We start from the raw sequence: 23,282 nt of genomic DNA, 5'->3' as shown, positions 1-23,282 counted from the left end.
CTGCGAGGTTGAGCAGGCTCCGAAGCCTTTTTCTTCCTTTCCCCTCCTCATTTCGTCCTATCGGGCTGAGCAGAGGGGGCAGGCAGCGGCGGGTGCAAGTCCCAGACCAAGAGGCAGGAGATCCCTTTACACCATGCTGTAAACCTGGGACTAAAGTCTTGGCTGAGTTTGGTTCTGGCATCATGCTGATATCAAGGTAATAACTCTCCTTTGAGATTAGGAAAGTGAGTTCTGACTCTATCAGGGCCATAAAGGCAACTCCAACCCCTTCAGTGAGAAATTTGAACCATTTTCTGTGTACCCAGCCGGTGAACAGGGGATACCTCCAACAGCTTTTCATCACCTCCTCTCCATCTCTCTGCACCGCTGCTCCTCTCCAGCATCCGCCTCGGAAGCCTTCGTCTGATGATGGATGCTCTTTCTCAGACAAAGCTGAAATTTTTAGAAGTGCCTCTGTGTGTTTTGTTTGCAAAATTACATGTATTTGTAAAATAAGAGCATGTCTTACTAACTTGGGTTGATTCACCTGTGCTACCTAATCTCAGTTTAATTATCAGTAAAGTCAAGGCTGTAATTTAGGTTAATTGCTTAAATTAAAGCCTTTGGGTTAAACTTGGGCTGCTAACCTAAATTCAAACCCTACTCATTTTGACCGTAATTTACTATTTCATCCCAAGTTAATGAAGTCCTGCTGGTCACCCTTGAGCTTTTTCCACAGGGGACCACGCAACTCGCAGCATCCCTGTGCTGCGGGGACGGGGACCCCTGAGAGACCTCCTGAGCAGGAGGCGAGGGTCCGTGAATCTCATTTCCCGAAGGGATGAATTAGGATGAACTCCTCAGAAGCTTTCCCATAGGTGTTGCCCCGTGATGGGTGTTGCAGTCCTTTGAGCCTGTTCCCAGCGGTATCTGGAGGCCAGTCAGCTATAACTACTAGATGACTTTGAAGTGTAGGTGTGACCTGCTTTCTCCAGATAATTGTTTTCTGTGCTAGCGCAGAGACACCGATACAGCCCAGGGTTTTGGAATAACTTTGCCTTCATTATTGCTGTTGTTGCCAGATGCTTTATACGGAGTGGGGAGGTCTCATTTCCCCCGATGGCTTGTTGCATCTTGAAAGAGCCGCTGACCTTAGGTGGGTATGAGCTGATACCTCCTTTATCCTATTCTGCCTGCAACACTGGTGCTTAGCTGGTGGTACCCGAAGAAACCTAAATATCCCAAATTGTGTTGTAACGCTTTCTGAGCCTGTCTTCAAGCCCTGAGTAGGGCTGCTGGGGCTGTGATGTCTACCGAGCTCCACGTGGAAAGCAAGATCTTTCAACACTGAAGGTTATCACAGCAGTATTGTAGCATCTCGTCCTTTCTCATGGCCCCAGGGTACGTCTTCTCTCCCGATAAAGAAAACCGAGCCCTGGAAGTGGTGTTGCTGGAAAGTCCCATTATTTCGGATCAGCTCTGCCTGCACGTGGCATGTCCCTCAGCTCCATCCTGCACCGAGCGCTGCTCCTGGTTCGAGTTTCCTTGCAAAGAGCCGTAGCACTTGTGTGAAGTTTAATTTCTCCCTATTAAAAGAAATTGGATCCGCACAACGCTATTCTCGGAGTCGGTAAGATAAAAAAGGATTATTCATGTGTCCCGGCCAGCGTATCCAGTCACGGTGCACCAATTTTATGGGGCCTCATGTTTATTTACCATGCAGTGGATATTGCACTGCACGTGAGCCCAGAGGTCCCCGCTGCTGTCCCGCGGCGCTTGGCATTGCGTGCAGCCGGACTCCGATCCCCAACCGCTCTGGGCAGCGGGATGTTGCTGCCCTGTTTAAATAGCAACACTCCGGCTGAACGTGCCTCACAGATGGCAGCTGGGAATATTGTTCCACTGCTGGTTTTGCTGCGCCCTGTGTTACCTTCCCTGCAGCCATTTCGTCTCTTATTTCGTTTGCAGGCTGTGTAAACCATTTGCAAATTAAAACAAAATAATTTTCTTTGATGAAAATTCTGCTTTTGAGTCAAAAAGCTGCAAAGTCTCGATTGGGAAATGTGAGGGAGCGACGTTTCAGCATTCCAGAGACAGGAACATTCCCCTAGGAAACGTTGAAATTAGATGTTGGTTTTAAAAATATATTTCACCTAATGTTTAAGTTGCAGCTAAAATTACTTGTCAAGTTTGACTTGAATACGTGAGTTTTCCAGGTCTCTGCAGATCAGAAGAAGGTAACTAGAAGATTACTTTTTGCACCTCCTGTCTGCTTTCTCAGAGAAGAGGTGCCAGGGTGGGCTCTTAAAACACTTCCCGTGGAAACAGAACAGAGACCGATAGCTGCTCAGTGCTTTTTTACCTGGGCACCATCCTCACCCTCAGACCGCAGGAGAAGGACCCGACAGCGGCACCAGACCGCCGGAGCCTGCAGGGATGCCCGGGTACGGCGGGGGTGGGTAGGGGCTTGGCAGCACAGACAAGTTTCATGGAGGGCTCAGTGCTGGTGGTGGCCCAGTGCGGCTGGCGGCACAGCAACACGTGCACACTTTGTTAAAAAAAAAACCAAACCGAAACAAACTTATATTTGACATTTTCAATAATTTAAAAAAAAAAAAAACAACAAAATACAGTTTAGCAACAATAGCCCACTGGGACACCCTGCCTGTTACAAATGCCTCTGCTTTGCAAGCTTCACTCATTTCCTTAAAACAGTCTAAGAAACGTGGTCGGATGCTTGAAAACTGATGCAAACTGTTAAATGAATGAAGCCCAACCCATTCACCCCTCACAAAACCTCCTCTGGTGCAAAGGGGCTGCCCCGACTTCCCCAAGCCATCATTTCCTTGCTCCTTCCCATGCGCCGGAGGGGAGACCCGTGGGCGTGAGCCCCACCCTGGCCCCCCCGTGGGACCCGCAGGGCTTCGAGCCCCGGCAGGGCGGCACCATGCCTTTCTCTTGCTCTGGGCCCCCACCTGCTGGAGACGCCATGGGGATCGTCCGGTGCTCGCACACCTCCGCGCAGCGTGAGGGGTGTGCGGGGTCCCGTTGACTCGGGAGCTCGCAGGCATTTCCCTGCGGCGAGCGCTCCGGCACGCCGTGCATGAGGTGCTTTTGCCTTGCGGACATGGCTGATGCCCCCCGTCTTCTCTCCCTCCCTGGGGTGCAACCCCCAGTTGCAGGGGATGAGGGGCGGACACCAACCAGTCTCCTTTTGGGACGGCATCCCTAATGGGCTGCGGGTCCTTCCTCATCTGCTCCCCGCCTGCCGTGGCCCCTTTCCTCGCCCTTGGTTCGTGCTCCAGGTCCTGCCTTTGGGGTTGGGTTCCCACCCGGCTGGGTGCTTCCCAGCCGCTGCTGCCAGGAGTCGTGCCTGGCCCTACAGCCTGGCAGGGAGCAAGAGCCAGGGGATGCCCACGGAGCCGCAGGAGGGAGCCCGGGAACAGCGCGGGAGCCTGGCTGAAACCCTCCGTCCAGGCGGGTCCTTGAAACCTCCCCGGGGGGCTGGATGGGAATTGGGGGGCTGGGTGCTGCGGGCACCTTGGAAGACCTCAGGTTCATTCAAAATGAAGCTGAGGCCCCGAAACAGCCCTTCCAGCGGAGCAGCCAGGGTATTTAGTGAGGTATTTGCGTGTGCTAGGGAAACCTCGATGTGCAAAGACTGCACGTGCAGATACTGGGCGCTTCGCCCTGTGTCCACCCCTCTTTGCTGCTGCTGCCCTCCCTCCCGCGGCTCTGTCTGGTTAGGGCCATGTTTGGCTGCTCCGTTCCCCTCCTCGTCTGCTGCCATTCTCGCTGTGTCCGTGCCGTGGTGCCGATGCCAGAGCTGGGCTTCTCTGCACCTCGAATCCTGGGTTCGGTTCTGGGCCCCTCACCACAAGAAGGACATGGAGGGGCTGGAGCGTGTCCAGAGGAGGGCAACGGAGCTGGGGAAGGGCCTGGAGCACAAGTCTGATGGGGAGCGGCTGAGGGAACTGGGGGTGTTCAGCCTGGAGAAGAGGAGGAGAGGGGAGACCTCATCGCTCTACAGCTCCCTGAAGGGAGGTTGGGGCGAGGGGGGGTCGGTCTCTTCTCCCAAGTGACAGCGATGGGACGAGAGGAAATGGCCTCAAGTTGCGCCAGGGGAGGTTTAGATGGGACATGAGGAGAAATTTCTTTACGGAAAGAGTGGTCAGGCCTTGGACCAGGCTGCCCAGGGAGGTGGTGGGGTCCCCATCCCTGGGGGGATTTAAAAGCCGTGTGGGTGAGGCGCTTGGGGACGTGGTGTGGTGGGCGTGGGGGGGTTGGGTTGGCGGTTGGACTCGATGATCCTAGAGGTCTTTTCCAACCCTAATGATCCTGTGATTCTAAGGTTTCCTCCTGTTTGCATTAACTAACAGCCGGCTGAGCCATGCCCCGCATGTGCCAACTCCTGAATCCCAACTAAACCTTTGGGAATCACCTTCCGTTTCCCGCCCCCCTGCCCTTTCTCACTCCCGCAGTGACGGGCAGAAAGGGCAGCTTCGCCGTTAACCACCGCGGTGGGATTCATCCAGCTTTTGGTTCAGCCCTGAGGCACCTTTTCCTCCCCGTGCCTCAGTTCTCCGTCCATCCCACCCTTCTTTCCGTGCTCCCCAGCCTGTCCCAGAGCCGTGCCAGAGCCTGAGTCCTAAAACTGAGGGTTTTTTCCTCAAGGCAATGGTCCTTTCTCATGAACTGCCTACAGAGAGTCCCCACTGCAGCTGGGGCACGCATCCCTACCCAGATCAGCAGAGAAGAAAAGCCAAAAAGCAGCAGATTTTAAAAATGACAAATGCTCTTTATTGGACCATACAGCTTGGAAGTGAAGAGGCTGTAGCCATGAGGACAAAGTTAGAAATCAGGGTGGCAATTCCTATACACAGAAAGCAATAACCTTTCCCACAGGTGCCTGAGAAAACAGAAGGGGCTGGAAAAAATCTTTACTTGCAGACATTTGGAGGTTGTAACGGGTGTTGCGGGCAGAGGCTTTTAGAGCATCTTGGAGCTATTTTCATTGCTGAGGAACCCGGTGGTTTCACACGGCTGTCACCCTCGTTTTAGGACGAATGAAACGAATGTGCGTGGCCGAGCGCGGCTGTCCCCGTTCAGCAAAGTGCTTCCACTTCGCTTTGAATGCGTGACTCCGGGGGGAGAGCGAGGGAAGAGCAAGGACTGTGCTGAAGGGGGGCCACCTCCCGGCTCCACGACGGCTCTCCAAAGCCCTGTCGGTGACCTGTTACAACCTATATTTAGCCAAAGGTGCTCCAGATTCTCGCGGTGGGGTCCTGGTCTCCCCCCGCTGCCCCAAAGGTGGAGGGTGAAGGACGGAGGAAGGAGAGAGGGTCTAGCGCAGCTATTTACACCATTGATTTCGTAGGGCAGCACTTGCTTTCGGAAGGCAGGAAACACGTCGTCATCCGCGCGGGGAGCCCCATGCTCGCCATCCTTATCTGATGGTCTTTTTGCTAGTGGTGGTCTTGGAAACGATCCTCACGCTGCCTCCCGTGCTGGAGCTGACGCCTCGGCTGCTCCCGGAGCTGAAGGTGCTGCCTCCGCCGTAGGTGAGCCCTCCGCCGAACCCTCCTCCGCTCCCGCCGAACCCTCCGCTCCCGCCGAACCCTCCGCTCCCGCCTCCGAAGCCGCCGCCGCTGCTCATGCTGTAGCTGCCGCCGCCGCCTCCCATGCCGAGACCTCCGCCCATGCCCAGGCAGCTGCCGCCGCCGCCGCCGTAGCCCATCCCGCTCGAGCTGCTGACCACGGCTGCAGGGAGACACAGCGCACACCCGCTTTAGGGTCCTGCCGGCTGCCCGAGGTGGGGGCACCTGCACCCCCGCGGCGGGGGGGAGCGAGCAGGGGTGGAAGGGAGGGAGATGGATACTTACAGACGCTCACGGCTCCGACTCCCTCTCCGGCAAGCCTGTTGGGAAAGGGGAAAGTGAGCAGTAATGCCAAAGCACAGGCAAGGTGTAACATTAGCCAGTGGGACCATCTAATTAGACTTTCGTGGCCTTCAGTAGGGACTGTCCTCTGGTGGGGTATGTCTGCAGCACAGGTGAAAGGTGATGTTGCTCATTTTTCTTAGTGCATCAGGTTCCAAGAGCTAGAGAAACTCATCTTTTCCTAGAAAGCTCACAATTTAAAGTATCCCTCTCTCTGCCCTTGTTTTACATCTTGGTGCTCTTTACATCTTCACCAACTTGGTGCTCCAGCCCGTTGGGGTGAGCTGTCTCTTTGAGCCCAAGGAGATGCACCCTGCTCTGAAGAGGAGCACACAACAGGTCCATGTGCTTGTCCTCACCTGCTCTCCTCTCCTTCCAGCAGCTTCCTGTAGGTCGCGATCTCGATGTCCAGGGCCAGCTTGACGTTCATCAGCTCCTGGTACTCGCGGAGCTGCCGGGCCAGGTCGGCTTTAGCCTTCTGCAGAGCATCCTCCAGCTCGGACAGTTTGGCCTTGGCGTCCTTGAGGGCCAGCTCCCCGCGCTCCTCCGCCTCGGCGATGGCTGCTTGGAGGTTGGCGCACTAAAAGCAAGGGAAACCGGCAGTTGTTTAACTTGGGCTACCCCAAACTGCTCTCCTGAGTTATTGCTATGGTATTGTCGATACTGGCTGGTGGCTCCCAGCATGGCACCGAGAGCTGCTGATGGGCCGTTGGGAAGGTGCCATAGGGTGGGTAACTGGGGAGCGGCAGCCATAATCCTGTCCCCGAGAAAAGGAGAGACATCTACATCTCTTTGCTTTGCTACACTCCTCTGCTGGGGTGGCTTAGTAGCTCACCACTTGCTTCCCCAGCAGGAAAGCCGCTATCACAGCACATCCTTGCACTGAGGGACCTTCTCTGGTGGCCAGAGACAGAGGTGGCCATGCCCTCTTTAACGCAGGGGAGGAGGCCTGGCCTTCCAGCCCTGCTCCAATGCCAGGAGCTGGCTCTTTCCACCGTGCTTGGCCACCATCACCTCCTACCTGCCCTCCACCATGCAGCAGCTGCTCTGCAGGACCATCCCCTCCTACCTGTTTCTTCACGCTCTCGATTTCGTTCCGCAGCCTCTGGACCATCCGGTTGATCTCCGAAATTTCTATCTTGGTGTTACGCAGGTCATCACCGTGCCGCCCGGCCGAGACCTGGAGTTCCTCGTACTGATATGTAGAAAGGAGGAGAGCGCCAGTTAGGCACCACGGGGCTCAGGGAGGGGTGAGGGGACTTCAGGGCACAAAGTGCAGGTTTGGATGCAGGTTAAGGGTGGGGGACAACATGCCCCTGAGCAACCTGCCTGTGGAATAACAGCATTTGCCCTTAGTTATCAATATATGCTAAGGCAGCAGCTATGGCATTAGAGCACCTATGGGTTGTCACCTACTGTTAAGGTCCTGGAAGGGAAAGAGGAGTGCTCTGTGTCTAAGGCCAGATCTACCAGTCACTCCTTGTGAGCCCAGGGTCAAGGCGTTGAAGCATCTTGTCCCTTGGTTTCACCGCAAGGAATATGGGGCTGGTCAAGAGTAGCGGTCCACAAGCAAACACTGGGGATCCGTACGCAAGAGTCTATTGCAACACGCGTAGAAAATAAATTGATCTCTGGTGTAATGCTGTGATCCCTCCTCTGTTAGTCCTGCCTCCCGTCAGCTGGTGTGATGCCACGTGAATCACAGATGTCAGTCTGTCATTCCGGTTACCCACCTTGTTTTGGTACCAAGCCTCAGCCTCTGCCCGGCTCCGGTTGGCGATGTCCTCGTACTGCGCTTTGACCTCTGCAATGATGCTGTTGAGGTCCAAGTTACGGTTGTTGTCCATGGACAGGACCACGGAGGTGTCGGATACTTGCTGCTGCATCTGGGACAATTCCTGCAGAAGATGCAAAAAATTAAGTTAATGGTCTGGTATCTAGGATGGAAACCATGCAGACAAGAGGTGGCTTGGGAGCCCTCTCCGCCGAGCCATTTTCTTGCATTTCCCCCTGCTCTATCGCTAACTCTCTACCCTTTTCTACCTTACGCCTGCATTATAATTTCAAAAAGGCAGTGACCACCTTCTCTTTTACTGCTGTACAGCGTTGAGAATGGTGGCCGGAGCTCCGGGGCGTGGAGAGCTGTACGGCAGGGAGCTGTGGAGGACGCTCTGGAGGGGAGAGCTGCCTGCTTACCGCTTCGTAGAGAGCTCTCAGGAAGTTAATTTCATCCGCCAGCGCATCTGCTTTGGCCTGCAGCTCGACCTTGTTCATATAAGCACCATCCACATCCTAAAGAAAAGAAAACCAAAGACTTCTGATGAAACCACAAGGCAAAGGGGCTTCAGGACACCAGTGGGACCATCTTTCTGCTTCCAGGTCTGTTATTCTTTAGGCTCGTTTTTATTTGCCGTGATCAAGGTGGGGTTTTTTTAATTTAATGTAACGTTGGACATTTACTGTGAGCCAGAACCAGGTTCCTGGGCAGAAGGCAAAGCTCTGACTCATGGGGGGGTGACCCAAGACAGAGCTGAACTGAGACAAGAGGCCAGATGGTTTGCAACTGCAACCGGAGGAGCTATCTTCAGAAAACAGGGCAGCTCCATCAGCACGGAGAAGGTTATGCCCATTCGTGGCCTCAGGAGGACCCAGCCTGACCCGGCCATGAGGTTGGAGGACCCCAGCTCCCATCAGCTTTGCTTCAACTCTGTGCACGCTGAGTTAATTTGTCTGTCCCGTAGCTCCCAGTCCACTCACCTTCTTGAGGACCACGAACTCGTTCTCTGCACCAGTGCGCCGGTTGATCTCATCTTCGTATCTGTTAGGATAAAAGAGCGAGAGGGTTTTGGTTGAAAGGAAGAGCAAAGCCAGCGTGGGAAGCAGAGACGGGACCACTCCAGTCCCACATCGTTGGTTGTGGCTCACAGATTTATTCCTTACTCCCACCCGTTTGCAGTCCGGAGCAGATGCAGAGCAAATGATTACTGACTCTGAGCCTGCAGGACTCCATGGTGTGAGTAGTCCCAGCTAAAATTAATAGATTTTAATCACCGCCCTTGAAGTCAAGCTCATACATAAATGTGTGCAGGATCAGAGCCTGTTTCGGTAGGAAGCAGGAGCAGGTATTCTTGGTGACCTTTGCCCAAAGCAAAGTTATGCAAAAGGCTTTCAACGAAGCTGCATTGCAATGCCTACAAATATATAATAATGTAACAATTTGATATTTGATATTATAATAATGCTAATGGCTCTGAATAACCCACTGCAGCATTTAATTAAAAAAAAAGTCTGTGATTCTTTAGCCGTGGTTGTGCAAGAGCACATCGTTATGCCTCAGACTATGTTTCTGTGGAACTTTTTATGGCTCTGAGCAACATCCTCTCATCAGATAATCAGGGCAGGGCTTAGCTAGAAAGTAGACAAAACATGTAGGCTGTTGAGGCAAAGACCTGGATTTTAAAGGCAGGTTCGTGCCAGTCCTGTAACAAATATTGGCAGAGAGATCCCTGCAGATGGATCTCCGAGCGGGCATGGGAAGAAGTGGAAATTAGCCAGAGACTGGGAACCAACTCTAGCCTTGAAATAAAATGCGTTCTCTTTCCCAGGCACTAGCTCCAAAATCCAGACAATGTCATTTGTCATTTTTGGCCTGATAAGTATCTCTGAAAGCCTGCAGTACGTATTGAGACCTGAAACGCACCCAAGTGCAACATAGCAGAAGCTCTGTCAGTCCACCCCGTCAGCTCTCAGTGCCGTCTCCCCGTGTCCCCCCCCCCCGCAAAAGAATCTGTCTCTCCCCATGCTTAACTACCTAAATCAAACACACTTCAGGCCTCCAGGGTGTTTTCCTTCGATTTGCAGTTGGCCAGATCTGGTTGAATAAGGGAGGGATTGTTCTCGCCAGACGGCAGCCAACTAAAAATGAATGGCCTCACCTAAAAAAACCACCTCAATGTCCCTTAGAGTCAGCAGACACCGACCGGCATGTCCTTAAAATGATTCATCCCACCTCCGCTGGACACCTTATCTCAATATTCATTGCCTCCCCAGGGAAATGGTTTTCTCTGACAACGGTCGGAGAAAATAGCTGAGCATCTTTCACGTGATCGGAGCTGAGCGAGGCCGAGCGCACACAGGTCGCCTGGGGCCCTCTAGAAGGGCTGGGATTTCCTTCGCAAAAAGAGAAACAGGGGACTTTGGGGCTGGCAGTTTATGGCTATGTTTCACTCCCTTTTTGCATGTTCATTATACTCATGAATTACGTGGGGTTTTTGTCTCCAGGCGTATTATTTTGGGAGACTCAAGGGCTCAGACGGTGACTGCCGTTAACACCGGAGCAGCTTCCCACGGGTGCATGAATTCTGTGCTAAATGCTGATCCTGCACGTAAGAAATCTGACGTACCTAGAGGTAATTCTGAGATCAAGTTTTGCTTTTGTATGCTCGTGGAAGAGGAACCCAGTGCAAACACGAGGTGTGCACCAGCGAGCATGAACCGCCTGCCCTGATTTTCCCATCTGTTAATCACCTATGCTACGGAGCACGATTTCTTACTTGTTCTTAAAGTCCTCCACCATGTCCTGCATGTTCCTCAGTTCAGAGTCCAACCTTCCCCTCTCTCCCATAAGACTGTCTAGCTGCCGTCTGAGGTTGTTGATGTAGGCTTCGAACAGGGGCTCAAGGGACTTCCTGGTGACTGTGTGACCTTGCTCTTGGAGGAGGCTCCACTTGGTCTCCAGCACTTTGTTCTGCTGCTCCAAAAAGCGCACCTGGGGAGAAACAAAAACAGGCACGTGCTGAAGCCCGTGTGAACAATGCACAAAAAAACCCGCTGCCAGGAAAAGGAGGGATCATTCAACCCAGAAAGAAAAGGTCAAGAGACGCTGGGACAGTGGGGGGAAAATTATTAGGATCTTCCTAATTCACCGGATTTTCGAAAGTATCAAAAGCAGCTAAGATGTTTAGCGAGATTTTTCAAGAGCTATCAAGCAGGCCAAGCACATGTATTTGCAACTTGAGGTGTTTCTCCCCCCACGAGATGCTCAGCCCACCTTACTGGTTTAAGTTGGTGTTACGCCATTGAGTTGTGTAGAGCTTCGCCATTTTACAACCAGTAGAAGATCTATCCAGCCCCCGGGATGTTTTTAACAGGGAGGAGGGGGATTTACTTTTTCAATAAAATAACTCATCGTTGCGAAGAGGAAACATAAGGCAGTTCTTAGCTTTCAGCCAAACCCACGCTGTTTGTCGGCTGGGATTCGTTCAGGCAAGCCCCTAAATCCAGAGGAAGTTTCTTCCTGTTGTTCCTTCCCGAGGCAACTGATAATATGCATGCGTTGATGTTTAAGACCAAACTCTCACCTTGTCGATGAAGGAGGCAAATTTGTTGTTGAGGGTCTTGATCTGCTCCCGCTCCTGTGTTCGCACCTTCTGGATTTCCGGGTCGATATCCAGCTTGAGGGGTGCCAGGAGGCTCTGGTTGACGGTCACTTCGTGGATGCCACCAGGTGGGCAAACAGGGAACCCGGGGCCACCTCGACCACCAAATCCGGGACCTCCCAGCCCAAATCCACTGCCCACCCCATAGCCGCCACCACCACCAGCTCCTCCTAAGCCAAAACCAGCGCCTGCTCCACCACCATAGCCAAGACCAAAGCCAGCTCCAGAAAAGCCGTATCCACCACCGGCTCCGCTCCGTAGACCTCCACCGACTGAGCTGTAGGAAATTCTTTTGCTTCCACCTAGGTTATAGAGACTTCTGCTGCCGAAGCCACCACCTGCTCCGAAGCCTCCTCCACCTCCGGCTCTTCCTCCTCCAACTCTGGAGACAGAGACGGAGCTAAAACTGCTTCTGGTACCACCGCCACCTCCTACAATAGCAGAGCCTGAGCTAAAGCCCCTCATGCCCCCTCCAGTAGATGATCTGAAAGAGATCCGACTCATGGTGGCTTGTTCAATTGGAAATGCAAAGAGCAGGAGAGGGGAAAAAAAAAAAAGGCTGGTGAATAAAAGCTGCGCGGCAGGAAAAGAGCAGAGGGCAACGGAGACAGAAACCCCTGTGATGGGAGAGCTTGGGAGCCTCCTCTTTTATCTGCTTGGAAAACTTGGCACGGGAATTCAGAACTTGACGTGCCTTGCAGCAACTTGCCTTGTCAAACACACCTAGGCTACAGCGAGGCGCTGAAAAATGCATTGTTTGCAGGCAAGAAAGTAACGGAGTGAGGGAGCTCCCCCCTCTACCAAAGCCTGCCGCTCTGAGTCATGAAATTAGAATTGAATGGGACGACTCGCTGAGGTCTGCGCTCGGGAGCAGGATGCAACACGATTCTGCGAGACCCTGGGAGCTGGTTTTCCTTAGGCGAGCCAAGGGCTCACTCCCAGTGAGGTTCCTTGCGCTGAAGCTTTTGCAAGGTGAAGTTTAGGGTCTAACACGTTGCACAGCAAACGGGGCAGCGTAAATAGGAGCTTTTCTGAGGCTGCCAGCTGCGGGACCGGACGTGCATGTCCTGTTACTGGCTTGGGAAAGCTGGGGCTGAAGGTGGTTTTACTTCTCAGTGCAGCTCTTTTGATTTATTTCAGAAGAGGGATCTAAATGATCATGGGCTTGCAGAGAATAGCTGAGTGAACGTTCTCTCATGGTAGTACTTTCTGGGATCTTATCAAAAAAATTGTCTCCCCTCATTGCAGGGGAAACTGAGAAATTAGTTAGCATGGCTTTCAAAGGCAGCAGGTAGATCCCTTTTCCAAAATAACTTCAAATTACATTAAATAGTACTACCAGACTTATAAAATAGTTATTAAAAAGATGTTTGAAATAATTGCTCTTCTTTGAATCTCCTTGTCAGGTTCAGGGTTCAAAAGCTCCCTGTGAAGTGGTATTTTTATCGCTTTTTTTCCGCCCCCCGTATTTAACCAGCAGTTTCCACGTCATTGCTGGCTCTCCACGACGTTCTGTGAAGGGGAATTCACCCGCTTTTCTTCCAGTTCTCTCCCACCCCCTCCTTCACCCTGCTGAGATCATTCAGCACCTGAGGACGATTCTTCTAAAATAGCCTTTGCCCCTTGATCTTGGGCTCTCGGGTGAACCCTCGCCAGGAGCTTCAGTCCCCGCGGTGAGGCTGGGTGTAAAGGCAGGAGAGCCGGGGACCTCTTCTCTTGCGTCCATGAAGAGCTGGACGCAGGTTACAAGAGAAGATATCCCCTCCCTCCCACCCAAAACGCTTCTGCAAACCGGACTTTGCCCAGCCCCATCCTCGTGCCACGAGGGCTGCCCACCTCGGTCGTGTTATATGTCAGATAAAATAATAGGGCGAGGCAGGGAGATGAAACCCCGAGCAGCTAAATGACAAAGATTCTCGAAATCGGCTACGTGAGCAGTAAGTACAGGAGCTTAATCCAAAACGAGCGGCTTAAGGGTATCTGCTGCATCTCATAGCTTGTTTCTGTTGATGTGTTTCCAACTGCCGTTTTTCTCTGTCTGGGAACTTGAAAGAACCTGAGCAGAAGGAGGGGTTTGGGGGGTTTTTTGTTGTTTGTTTTTTTTTTTTTCTCATTGCAATCAGAAAAAGCCAGCGCTCACAACTATCATCTCCTGCAAGCACTCCTGTCATGCTTATTGCCAACAGCGTGAGTCACCGGCACCCGCAGCGCCTTCGGGTGAGCTATCGGGAAGCCGATCGTTGGACGGGCTGTTGCAAGGCACCCTCCTGCTGCAAGGGAGACGGCTGGGCGGTAGCAAGGGGGTGCTCTCGCCTTGGGAGTGGAGACGTGGGAACCTCCTGGGTGCTGGAAACGCAGAGTTTCGCAGGGAAAACTGCACCCACGCTCACACATCCAGAAACAGCGAACCCCCGTTTCACAGATGATGCACGGCGGCAGGTAACCTCAACAATAACACCACTGGGGTTGTGCTGATATTGAAAATAAATGAATTCTGTTACGAGCGTGGCAGATGTGCGGAGATTCGCTTTCCTAAGGCTGCAGATGTCAATTGGCACATGTGTGCCGGATCCTGTGGATGGGGGCCGGGCAGGGAGCCTGCCTTTGACTTCCAAAGAGCTATGCAAAGTCACACCTGGGAACCAGATCACAGGCTGCAAATGTTTTAATTAAAGCAAAGAGAAAGGATTCATGTTGAAGGCAGTCATTACCTCCCCAGCTCTTCTAGGAAAGCCTGTTGCTGCAGACAACGGTAATTAAGTGGAATATTACAAAGGATTTGGAAAAGTAAATCAAATGATTGTTTAGGCACCAAAACAAGGGAAATTCTTGCAGTATCTCTCAGTCCCACACGGTTTCCTTGCTCGGCTTCTGTCGCTCACGTGCCCTGTCCTCCTGAAGCCGCTCTGGGTCGCAGGTGGGCTGTGTTTGCCCCCTCCGAGGGGAAGGTTGCCCGCGGGGAGGCAGGATTTGCTGCAGAGGGGTTGCCTGGAGGGCGAGGGCACTGCTGGGGGCGGCGGGTGGGCTGGGGCTGCAGAGCAAAGGGAGGAGGAAGGGGGCCAGCTGAGGAGTTCGCAGGAGCTCGGCTGCCTGTGAGCACCGCTTTTGGACTCTGTTACTTGCTTTTTTTTCAGCGCAGGCAGGAAGAAAGACATTCAAAACTTTTCAGGTTAGTTAAGGTTAGGTTGTCATTAGCTGTGTTAATTCCTCACACCCGTGCTGTGTAATTCAGCGTTCACAGGCGAGTACAGAAATCGAGGTGACTCAGAGTTTATTTTTAACCTTCACTGATTTTTGGCCTGTCTGCAACATCTTATAGAATTCTATGATTCTATGATTCTATGATCTTCTGCGACAGCAGGGACCGAGGAGTTGGGTTTTGTCCCCGGGCTTTGGTCTTTCTCACTGCGGCTCCTTTGGTTTTCTGGGTGAAGGGAGATGTGATGCTCCCGTGTTTCGGTGCATCGGGGTTTCAGCGAGGTTTTGCCGAAGCGGTCGGGAGCATCTGCTGTAAAGCTGCTGGGCTGGCCTGTGCTTGCTTGCTCTTTCCCATTTGCTGCGCTGAGTTACGTAAAACCGGGATGGGGAGAGGTCAGGGAAGAGCGAAGCATCTGACTCTTTGAAATGCAATGAACTGTGAGTGTTTGTTTGTCTGAGGGGTTTTTTCTCTCCTTTTTTCTCCTTTTCGCAATGACGGCTGAGCAAAATACCTGCATCAGTTGGTGAGTTGCTCTGCTCCCACTGAAACCCATCCTCAGTCTAGATCAGCCTGATAAAATCCTCCCCCGGAGCCCTGTATATGCTTGGTTTTGCTACGTCTTTTTAAGAAAGGAGAAATTAAATACTGGTTTGGGGTTTTTTCCCAAGCTAGCAGAGCTGTGCAATTCCCTCCCTTCCATGGAAGAAAGGCTTTTGGATTAACCCAAATCATATGTTAAGAAATGAATGGTGATTAACTTTTTTGTCACTTAATGGATAAACCACCACCCTCCTCCTCTTCCTCCTTTCTCCGAGTCTTCAATTTGCTGTGGGACAACTGTTTTCAAGCTTTTCATTATAATTTTATCAGAATTTTGAAACTTTTCCCCCAAAGCAAAGCAAAAGCCTCCTCCAGCTCACTCTGCTGAAGGTTGGAAATATTTCCTGCTACTGGTTCTGCTTCAGAGTAAAAAGATGTAGGAATAAATAAATTACAATCCAGTTTTATTGGACACGTTCCAAAAAGAGAGAGGAAGGAAGACACAGCGTCATATCACTATCATTGAAGTATAAAAAGCTGCAATTTTTCTTTTTTAATGGTACGTTCACAAAAATAAAAAGACATGGTGGAAGGCTGGAGGGGTAAATTCCATCAGAAAGGGGAAAGTAGGTTTTGGGCACTGGTGTGCCTTTGGGCTCCTGCTCCCGATTGCCTCATTCCCCGTGTGCTGGGCTGAAACCCGACTGCAGTTTTCAGTTTACCAAATGTCTGTCGTTTGGCAGAGAAGCCCACACGTCGTGGAGACGCTGAAATCCCCCCAGGAGCAGTGTGGAGATGCCTTCAGGCAGTTTTTTCCAGAGTAATTTTCACTGTCTCAGACTTTCACCTTGACTGCTGCTACCAAGGCAGTGGGGAAGGTCAGCCGGACTTGGACTGTTGGATGATGTTGGCATTTTTTAAGCCATTCCCACAAAACCTAGCATGAGACAGGACAGCAACCCAATTTAACGGCAAACACTGATCTTGCTTTTGAAGAACTCTGCCTCAGTTATTACTTAGAATTTAAAAATCCTACAATTTAGAGAACAAGCCCTTTTCCGCGTGCTTTGGATCAGTCGTCCCTGGTGGCTCCTCTGACAAAATACACCCACAAGATTAAGTGTAAGGTGCCACTATGGGCAAACTTTCATTTAAGAAGAGAAAGGACAGGAATGTGGGAGTAGTTTGGGCTTCCTTTTAGACAAGCTGAATCCGCATCCCTGTGGGTGGTGCTTTCCAGACGGAGGTATCTCAGATTCCTTTCCTACTGTTATGCTCTGACCCCCTGGCCAGGCTCGTGTGCCTGACTTCACACAATGCTCGGCACATCTGCAAGAAACCTGTTTTTTGAAGCTCGGCTGAGAATGGGGAAAAAAGGGATTTTCCATCGCACTGGAGTGACTCAGAAGTGACTCCTACCGGGCTCTGTGCTCCCGGAATAAGGGGTATTTTAAGAGGGGCCCCGCACTTGCAAACCACTGCCTGGGATCTTTCAGCAACCTCCTGGGGTGTTTCTACATAGCAGAAAAATAACCCACATCTCTGATAAAGACAAGTTGCTTAACTTGAAGGAGCAAGCTTGGTTCATCCCAGCAGTGAGGACAAAGCAGGCTGAACTGAAGCCAGGTTCCCAGCCCATCCCTGGGCTTCTGTGGGCCAGAACTGAGCTAAAAACTCAAATTATTGCATCTTCACTGCTATTTGATCTGTCAGATCTGATGGCTGTCAGCTAGCCACGATTACAAACAAGCCGCTCAGCCTCATTAAAAGCAAACAAACAAACAGAAAAATGATTCCCCGTTCAGAAAATCTCTTAGCCCCATGTTTTCCTTTTAATCCTGTTTCAGGTACTTTGAGAGATCTGGTTAACACGTGCTCTGCTGCTTTTCTTGAACTGTGATCCAAATGCTTAAGAACTACAGTGCGAGGAGCCGGGACAGAGGCGGGCGGAGGGGATGGTGGCGTGCAGGAGCGATGCAGGAGCAGTGTGGGAGCAATGGTTTTGGGGAGGGTCTGGTGCTGGTTTTACTCGGGCTGTGTAGCATTCTTCAGGCTTTGGCTTTTCACGCTCTTTTTGCTGGAGGAGGTTTTGGAGACGATTTTCACACCTGAGTTGGTGCCTTTTGCACTTCCAGAGCTGAAATTCCCTCCACCGGTGCTCAGACTGCTGCCGCCACCTCCTCCATAGCCAAGACTGCTTGCAATGCCGAGACCACTGCCGCCTCCAAATCCACCTCTGAGACCACCACCACCCCCAAGTCCAAGTCCTCCTCCACTTCCAAAGCTGTAGCCTCCACCGCCACCACCTCCAAGACTGAAACCGCTTCCGCCGCCTCCCCCAAGACCGAAACTGCTTCCACCGCCTCCTCCAAGACTGAAACTGCTTCCGCCGCCTCCTCCGTTTAGGCTCGGTCCACCAAATCCTCCTCCTAACCCAGCTCCACCAGCCATGCCAGAGCTGGAGCTGATGACAGCTACAAGAAAAAGCAACCAGAGGGTTGGACATCTGCTTGGCAGTCACCCAGTTCCAGAAAGCACCATCATCGGGACCTTGACCCACAGGACTTAAACCCAAATTCTGCCCCCTCTGCAAGCCCCTAATGCTGGTGGAGGGCTCTGAACTTATGTTGGGCAAAACCTCCCTTTTCCCGAGGTTGCTCACAGCCCCTGCTCCCAATGGGCCCAAAGCAAGACAAGCATTGCGATACTTACAGTAGCTGATGGGGTTGAGTCCTTCTCCGCTCAGCCTGTCGAAGGGCAGATAAAGGGGAGGTTAGAGCGAAATGGAGGAGACAGGCAGGGGAACAGCGATAGTCGCTATTATTCCTGCAGCGATTTTGCTCCTACCTGCTCTCCTCCCCCTCCAGCAGCTTCCTGTAGGTCGCGATCTCGATGTCCAGGGCCAGCTTGACGTTCATCAGCTCCTGGTACTCGCGGAGCTGCCGGGCCATGTCAGCTTTGGCTTTCTGCAGGGCATCTTCCAGGTCAATCATCTTTGCCTTGGCATCTTTGAGGGCCAGCTCCCCACGCTCCTCGGAGTCTCCGATGGCCGTCTGCAGGGTGGCACACTGCAAGAGGAGGGATTGGGACTCCTAAATGCTGCTTTTCTTTTTGGGTAAGAGTCACCCAAGGGAGAAAACCATTCTGCTTGGGTTGTTAATGAAAAAAGTTATGACTGAGGTCATTCACCCATAGCTAACGTTGCTGGAGTTGAAATGCCAGCCTGGCAAGAATGATGTAACGTGTGTTACAGCGTGGTACCCTTTCCAGGAGGGAATTCAACCCATTTAACGAGGTACATCATACTTTGTGGCTGCTGAAGTCCCCGATCAGCAAAGCAGAGCTGCGATGCTAAGGGACCGCAGAATGGGGCTCTGTGGGCTCCTTTTGCCATTCCTACCTGGTTCCTCGTGTTCTCGATCTCTGAGCGGATCCTCTGGATCAGCCGGTTGAGCTCAGAGATTTCCCCCTTCGTGTTGCGCAGGTCGTCCCCGTGCTTCCCAGCCGTGGCCTGCAGCTCCTCGAACTGAGGTTCAGAAGGAAGAGGAAACCGTCTGAGATGTCCAGGTGGACAAGATGTGGCTCTGACAGCCTCAGATAGGGACAGCAGTAATTCTCCCCAGAAATGCACCCATGGCATCTATGGGTCTGTTCACCTTGGTTTGGTACCAAGCCTCCGCCTCAGCCCGGCTCCTGTTAGCAATGTCTTCGTACTGAGCTTTGACTTCAGCTATGATGCTGCTGAGGTCCAGGTCCCGGTTGTTGTCCATTGACAGAATGACAGCGGTGTCGGACACTTGAGCGCTGAGCTGAGCCAGCTCCTGCGAGGAAGCACACCGGATCCCGGCCAGCTGCACTTACCTTTTCAAATGCCATGAATGATGGGGGTCACTGTCCAGGGGGTGACAACAGGACAGAAACCAGGGGAGGAGGGTGTCTGTACCGCATCATAGAGGGCTCGGAGGAAACTGAGTTCATCGGTCAGGGCATCCACCTTGGCCTCCAGCTCCACCTTATTCATGTAAGCAGCATCCACATCCTGGAAAAGAGCAGCCATGGGGACATCTACAGCACCTGGTACCTCCTCTTCAGCTCAGCCGAGAACTGGCCAAGCCTGGAGACGAGGGCTTTCACTGCTGCCTGGCTGGAGAAGCTGTGCTTGGCACATCCCCCTGGAAGAGCACCAAGAGGACATCTCCTGGCCAAAAGTGCTGTGGGTAACTTTGTTAGTGGGTAAGGAGGGGGGCGTGGGCCATTTGGCCTTGGTGCGCGGGGGTCCTGGCACTACCGCCCGTCTTTGTTTCTACATGGTCTGTTTTGCCCAGGCCAGCATGTGTGTATGTGGTGGGATAGGAGTGGGGCAAGAATTTACTTGCATCCTCCAAGCCCCTCCATTCCTTTCCCCCCCAAACCACAATCCAAATGACAGCTCTTAAAGGGGGAGGATGCAGCTCCATGGGATCTCCCATCCTTTAGGTCGTTCCCAGCCTGGGCAACGGTTTGGGTTAGCTCAGCAGCCGTAACACCTCCTGTCTCACCCACCTTCTTCAGCACCACAAATTCATTCTCCGCTGCCGTGCGTCGGTTGATTTCCTCTTCGTATCTGCAGGGACAAAGGGAAAGACGTGCTGGATCGTACCTCGGTAAGCAGGAAAGTTGTACAGGTAGGACTGCAAGGTTGTCTGGGCTGGGTATGGCGTTTCCAAATCAACCTCCTGGAAAATCATAGAATCATAGAATCATTAAGGTTGGAAAAGACCTCTAAGATCATCGTGTCCAGCCGTCAACCCAACCCCCCCATGCCTACTACACCATGTCCCCAAGCGCCTCACCCACACGGCTTTTAAATCCCCCCAGGGATGGTGACTCCACCGCTTCCCTGGGCAGCCTGGTCCAAGGCCTGACCACTCTGTCAGTAAAGAAATTTCTCCTCATGTCCAATCTAAACCTCCCCAAATCTGTGAGAATCCCATTTCTCAAAGGGTCGAAATGACATTTTGACATAATGCAGATGGAACAAGGAGGGTGAGGCTGGTTTAGATGATTTTCCTTTGCAAGCGTCATCACAAGTTGTTGTGTCCTGGCTGAATCTGCATTTTCCGATTGGAAAAATGCCGATGGACCGTCTTTCTGCTGCTGTTGAGGAAGACAGGGGTTCTGCAGGGAGAGATACCTCACAGGAGTGGTATATTAGAGGGGGATTAGTTAGGTACTATGTTACGGGCTAGAGCACAGACTGGAGATACTTTTTCTCCCTTTGCTGTAGAAAGTTTGACGAGTATCTCAGGCTAGATGTTTGACTTTCAGAAAGCTAAATTTAATTTAAGTGAGATTAATCCTACTGCCTAATGCTAAGCTGAACCATTTGCATCCCATTTCACCCCAGGGTGCCTGGATACGCCGCTAACAGGCACTCACTTGTTCTTGAAATCCTCAACGAGGTCTTGCATGTTCTTCAGCTCCCCGTCCATGCGTCCTCTCTCGTTGAGCAGGTTGGCCAGCTGCCGTTTCAAGTTGTTGATGTAAGCCTCAAAGAGTGGGTCCAGGTTGTTTTTGCCTGAGTTGTTTTTTTGACCCTGCTCCTGCAGGAGGGTCCATTTGGTCTCAAGCACCTTGTTCTGCTGCTCCAGGAAGCGAACCTGAGCATTGGGAAGCAGAAGAGACTTAGCAGAAGATACCTGTGAGCATGCTGATGGCCAATAATCAGTAACTGGGACTGATGCGTAGCACAAACCAAGGAAATGCCAAACCAAGAGTATTAAATCCAGCTGTGAATATCCTCCAGATTATCTAGGGCTACGTTAGCCCATCCAGTAGCTAAGCAAATCTGCCGCAGTGGACAGTTCTCTTTAGAGACAATTTAATTTAGCAAGCCAATGAGCCGTCATTAGAAAATGTGGGTTCAGCTCTTTCATCACTTGCTTTCTTTAACATCCTTTGGTTTTTCTTTCTTTGTAAGAGATATTTATCTTCCTTCATTAAAGCTAAGATCTGAGTACTACAGGTTAAAAGACAGGTACTTAATTGCCTTTCCTTTTGCTCATATATACTACATATTTACCCAAGTAAAAGCCAAGGAAGGACTTAAGTTGAGTCAATATAAAAAGCACTTTAGCTTGCAGGCAATAAAGCAATAAGGACTAAAACACCTGCTGTGATTCCCCATAGAGAGAGCTGGGTTAAGCAGCTGGATCTGGACCTGAAAGTGGCTTACTCCGTTTGAGCTAATACATCTTATTTCTCAGGCACAAAACCTGGATCTAATCCTCTTATTACTAGTTTCTAGCCTAGTTATCTGCCTTGTAACTGGTTAGAAGAATGTTCTTTTTTGATTACTTTAATGAAGACACGCGGGTAGGAAATATGCAATAGACTGTAGATCTATGGAGTCATATTTTTGTAGCTACGAGACTGTCTTGCTCCCTCTCTATCACGATTCCACAGCGCTTGATGAAGTCTCACCTTGTCAATGAAAGAAGCAAACTTGTTGTTGAGGGTCTTGATTTGCTCCTTCTCATCTTTTCGCACCTGGTGGATGTTTGGATCTATCTCCAGGTTCAGTGGTGCCAGGAGACTCTGGTTGACAGTCACTTCTTGGATTGTACCAACTCCAGGTGGGCCACCGCCAAATCCCACTGGATTCCTGCCACCACCCAGCCCTCCACTGAATCCTCCCAGCCCCCCTACTCCACCAAAGCCAAACCCTCCACCACCTCCCTGTCCACCACCAAAGCCAAGCCCACCAGCACCTCCACCAAAGCCATATCCACCACCTCCACCACCGAGACCGAGTCCAAGACTGCCACCAGCTCCACCACCACCAAGTCCAAAGCCACCACCACCTCCCAGGCCAGAGCCACCACCAGCTCCACTCCCAAAAGCAGCTCGGAAGCTGCTTCCAACACCGATGGATATCCTCTTGCTACCACCAAGGTTGTAGAGGCTCCTGCTGCCAAAACCACCACCACCACCGCCACATCCTCCGATGAGCCTTCCAAAACCACCTCCTCCAGATCGTGCCACCGACATCGAACTAAAGCCAGCCCTGTTGCCGCTTGGAATAATAGCTGAGGCAGCGCTGTAAGATCTGCCTCCACCTCCCGCTCTCATGCTGTAAGCTTGCCGGTTCATTGCAGCAGAAGATAACAGCCCGGCACTGGCGAGAAGCAGCAAACCGAGAGAGTGCAGCTCTCTGATGGAGGGGGGTGCGGGATGCCCTTTTTATCCCTCTGGGGCTCTGGGCTTGGTTGCATGGAAGTCCAGTGATCAATTTAGTGCCTTCATGGTTTTGACGTGCCAGGCAGCCAGCTGTCTTATTGAAACTCGTTAAACAGTGATTGCCCTCAAACACACCTATTGGAGCCGGTGCGAATCTGCTCAGCTAGAAGAGTTACCTAACTCCCTGATTTTTGGCAAAGCCTCTGTATGCTTGCAGAGATGTATTATTTTATTTCCTAGCTGCGAAGCAAAAGAAAAGAAATAAAAAAGGGTGAAAAAAGAGAAATAGCTACCCAGATACCCTTATGCTACTTATAAGATGCAATAGATCAGTATAGAGCCCTCTGAATTAACGAGTGAAAGGCAGTGAGAATAAAATGGCTAAATCTGAACAAAAATACTTCACGGGGTTTCTTCACCTGAAGGCAGAGTGCGGGTGTGATGTTCGTGAAGCCTGACATCTCTTTCAGGACTCTAATTTATCCAGTCTGCCTGTTCACACTAGTTAGGCAGAGACCATCTTTTCGAGCTGACTAGCGCAAAGAGGTCCTGATCCATGATTTTCCTCTGAGACGCTATATTTAAATGTCACGTCAAATTTTGGCCATTTAGTATTAGGTATTTAGTCTGTGGCAGGTTTCTTAGGCTTCCTTTCTAGAGATATTGGCATCTCCAGAGGACAACTCCACCCCACCCAGAGGTTGCTGTTGCAATGTCTCCAGCCAACGGATGATGCGATTGATGCATTTTCATCTTGACCTAAAAAGCATTTCAATGAAAGAGGCAGATTTTCAGAAAAACGCTTTGCCCAGCTTTGTGGAGTGGTATTATTTGCATGTTAACATTAAGATGTAATCAGTCTTGAGTTTCTAGGCCTTTACAGCTGTGATTTCTTTTAAAGACCTTTGAACCTTTCCGTTCAAAATGTTGCCAAAAGCAAAGATTTAACCAGCATGAAAAATAATCCCA

At 51.4% G+C, this 23,282-nt stretch overlaps 2 protein-coding genes across 2 annotated transcripts; both read right to left on the bottom strand.

Moving 5' to 3' along the window:
• Positions 1–5,425: 5,425 nt before the first annotated feature.
• Positions 5,426–12,237, bottom strand: LOC142073738 (keratin, type II cytoskeletal cochleal-like). Its single transcript, XM_075133881.1, has 9 exons — positions 11,279–12,237; positions 10,472–10,686; positions 8,676–8,736; positions 8,115–8,210; positions 7,652–7,816; positions 6,988–7,113; positions 6,278–6,498; positions 5,862–5,896; positions 5,426–5,739 (listed from the first exon to the last, which is right to left on the bottom strand). The coding sequence occupies exons 1-9, from the start codon at positions 11,858–11,860 to the stop codon at positions 5,426–5,428; spliced, it is 1,815 nt and encodes a 604-aa protein (XP_074989982.1). The 5' UTR covers positions 11,861–12,237.
• A 4,556-nt stretch (positions 12,238–16,793) lies between these two features.
• LOC142073735 (keratin, type II cytoskeletal 75-like) lies at positions 16,794–22,226 on the bottom strand. Its single transcript, XM_075133878.1, has 11 exons — positions 21,806–22,226; positions 21,558–21,730; positions 20,514–20,734; positions 19,638–19,698; positions 19,039–19,134; positions 18,752–18,916; positions 18,496–18,621; positions 17,943–18,163; positions 17,808–17,842; positions 17,255–17,569; positions 16,794–17,203 (listed from the first exon to the last, which is right to left on the bottom strand). The coding sequence occupies exons 1-11, from the start codon at positions 22,224–22,226 to the stop codon at positions 17,121–17,123; spliced, it is 1,917 nt and encodes a 638-aa protein (XP_074989979.1). The 3' UTR covers positions 16,794–17,120.
• Positions 22,227–23,282: the final 1,056 nt, after the last annotated feature.

The sequence above is a fragment of the Calonectris borealis genome, chromosome 30 (assembly GCF_964195595.1).
Source record: "Calonectris borealis chromosome 30, bCalBor7.hap1.2, whole genome shotgun sequence".
In the NCBI taxonomy this organism is placed as follows: Eukaryota; Metazoa; Chordata; class Aves; order Procellariiformes; family Procellariidae; genus Calonectris; species Calonectris borealis.
Note: the sequence above shows the minus strand (reverse complement) of the source record. Positions and strands in the feature narration are given on the sequence as shown.

Bases quoted from the DNA above. Each gene is read 5' to 3' on its own strand.
- LOC142073738 (XM_075133881.1), bottom strand. From the start codon at position 11,860: ATGAGTCGGATCTCTTTCAGATCATCTACTGGAGGGGGCATGAGGGGC. The intron at 10,687-11,278 runs GTGAGAGTTTGG...GTTTCTCCCCAG, and splicing joins TTGCCTCCTTCATCGACAAG to GTGCGCTTTTTGGAGCAGCA. The intron at 5,740-5,861 runs GTAAGTATCCAT...GTCTCCCTGCAG, and splicing joins AGTCGGAGCCGTGAGCGTCT to CCGTGGTCAGCAGCTCGAGC.
- LOC142073735 (XM_075133878.1), bottom strand. From the start codon at position 22,226: ATGAACCGGCAAGCTTACAGCATGAGAGCGGGAGGTGGAGGCAGATCT. The intron at 20,735-21,557 runs GTGAGACTTCAT...CCCAATGCTCAG, and splicing joins TTGCTTCTTTCATTGACAAG to GTTCGCTTCCTGGAGCAGCA. The intron at 19,135-19,637 runs GTGGGTGAGACA...GCTCTTTTCCAG, and splicing joins AATTTGTGGTGCTGAAGAAG to GATGTGGATGCTGCTTACAT.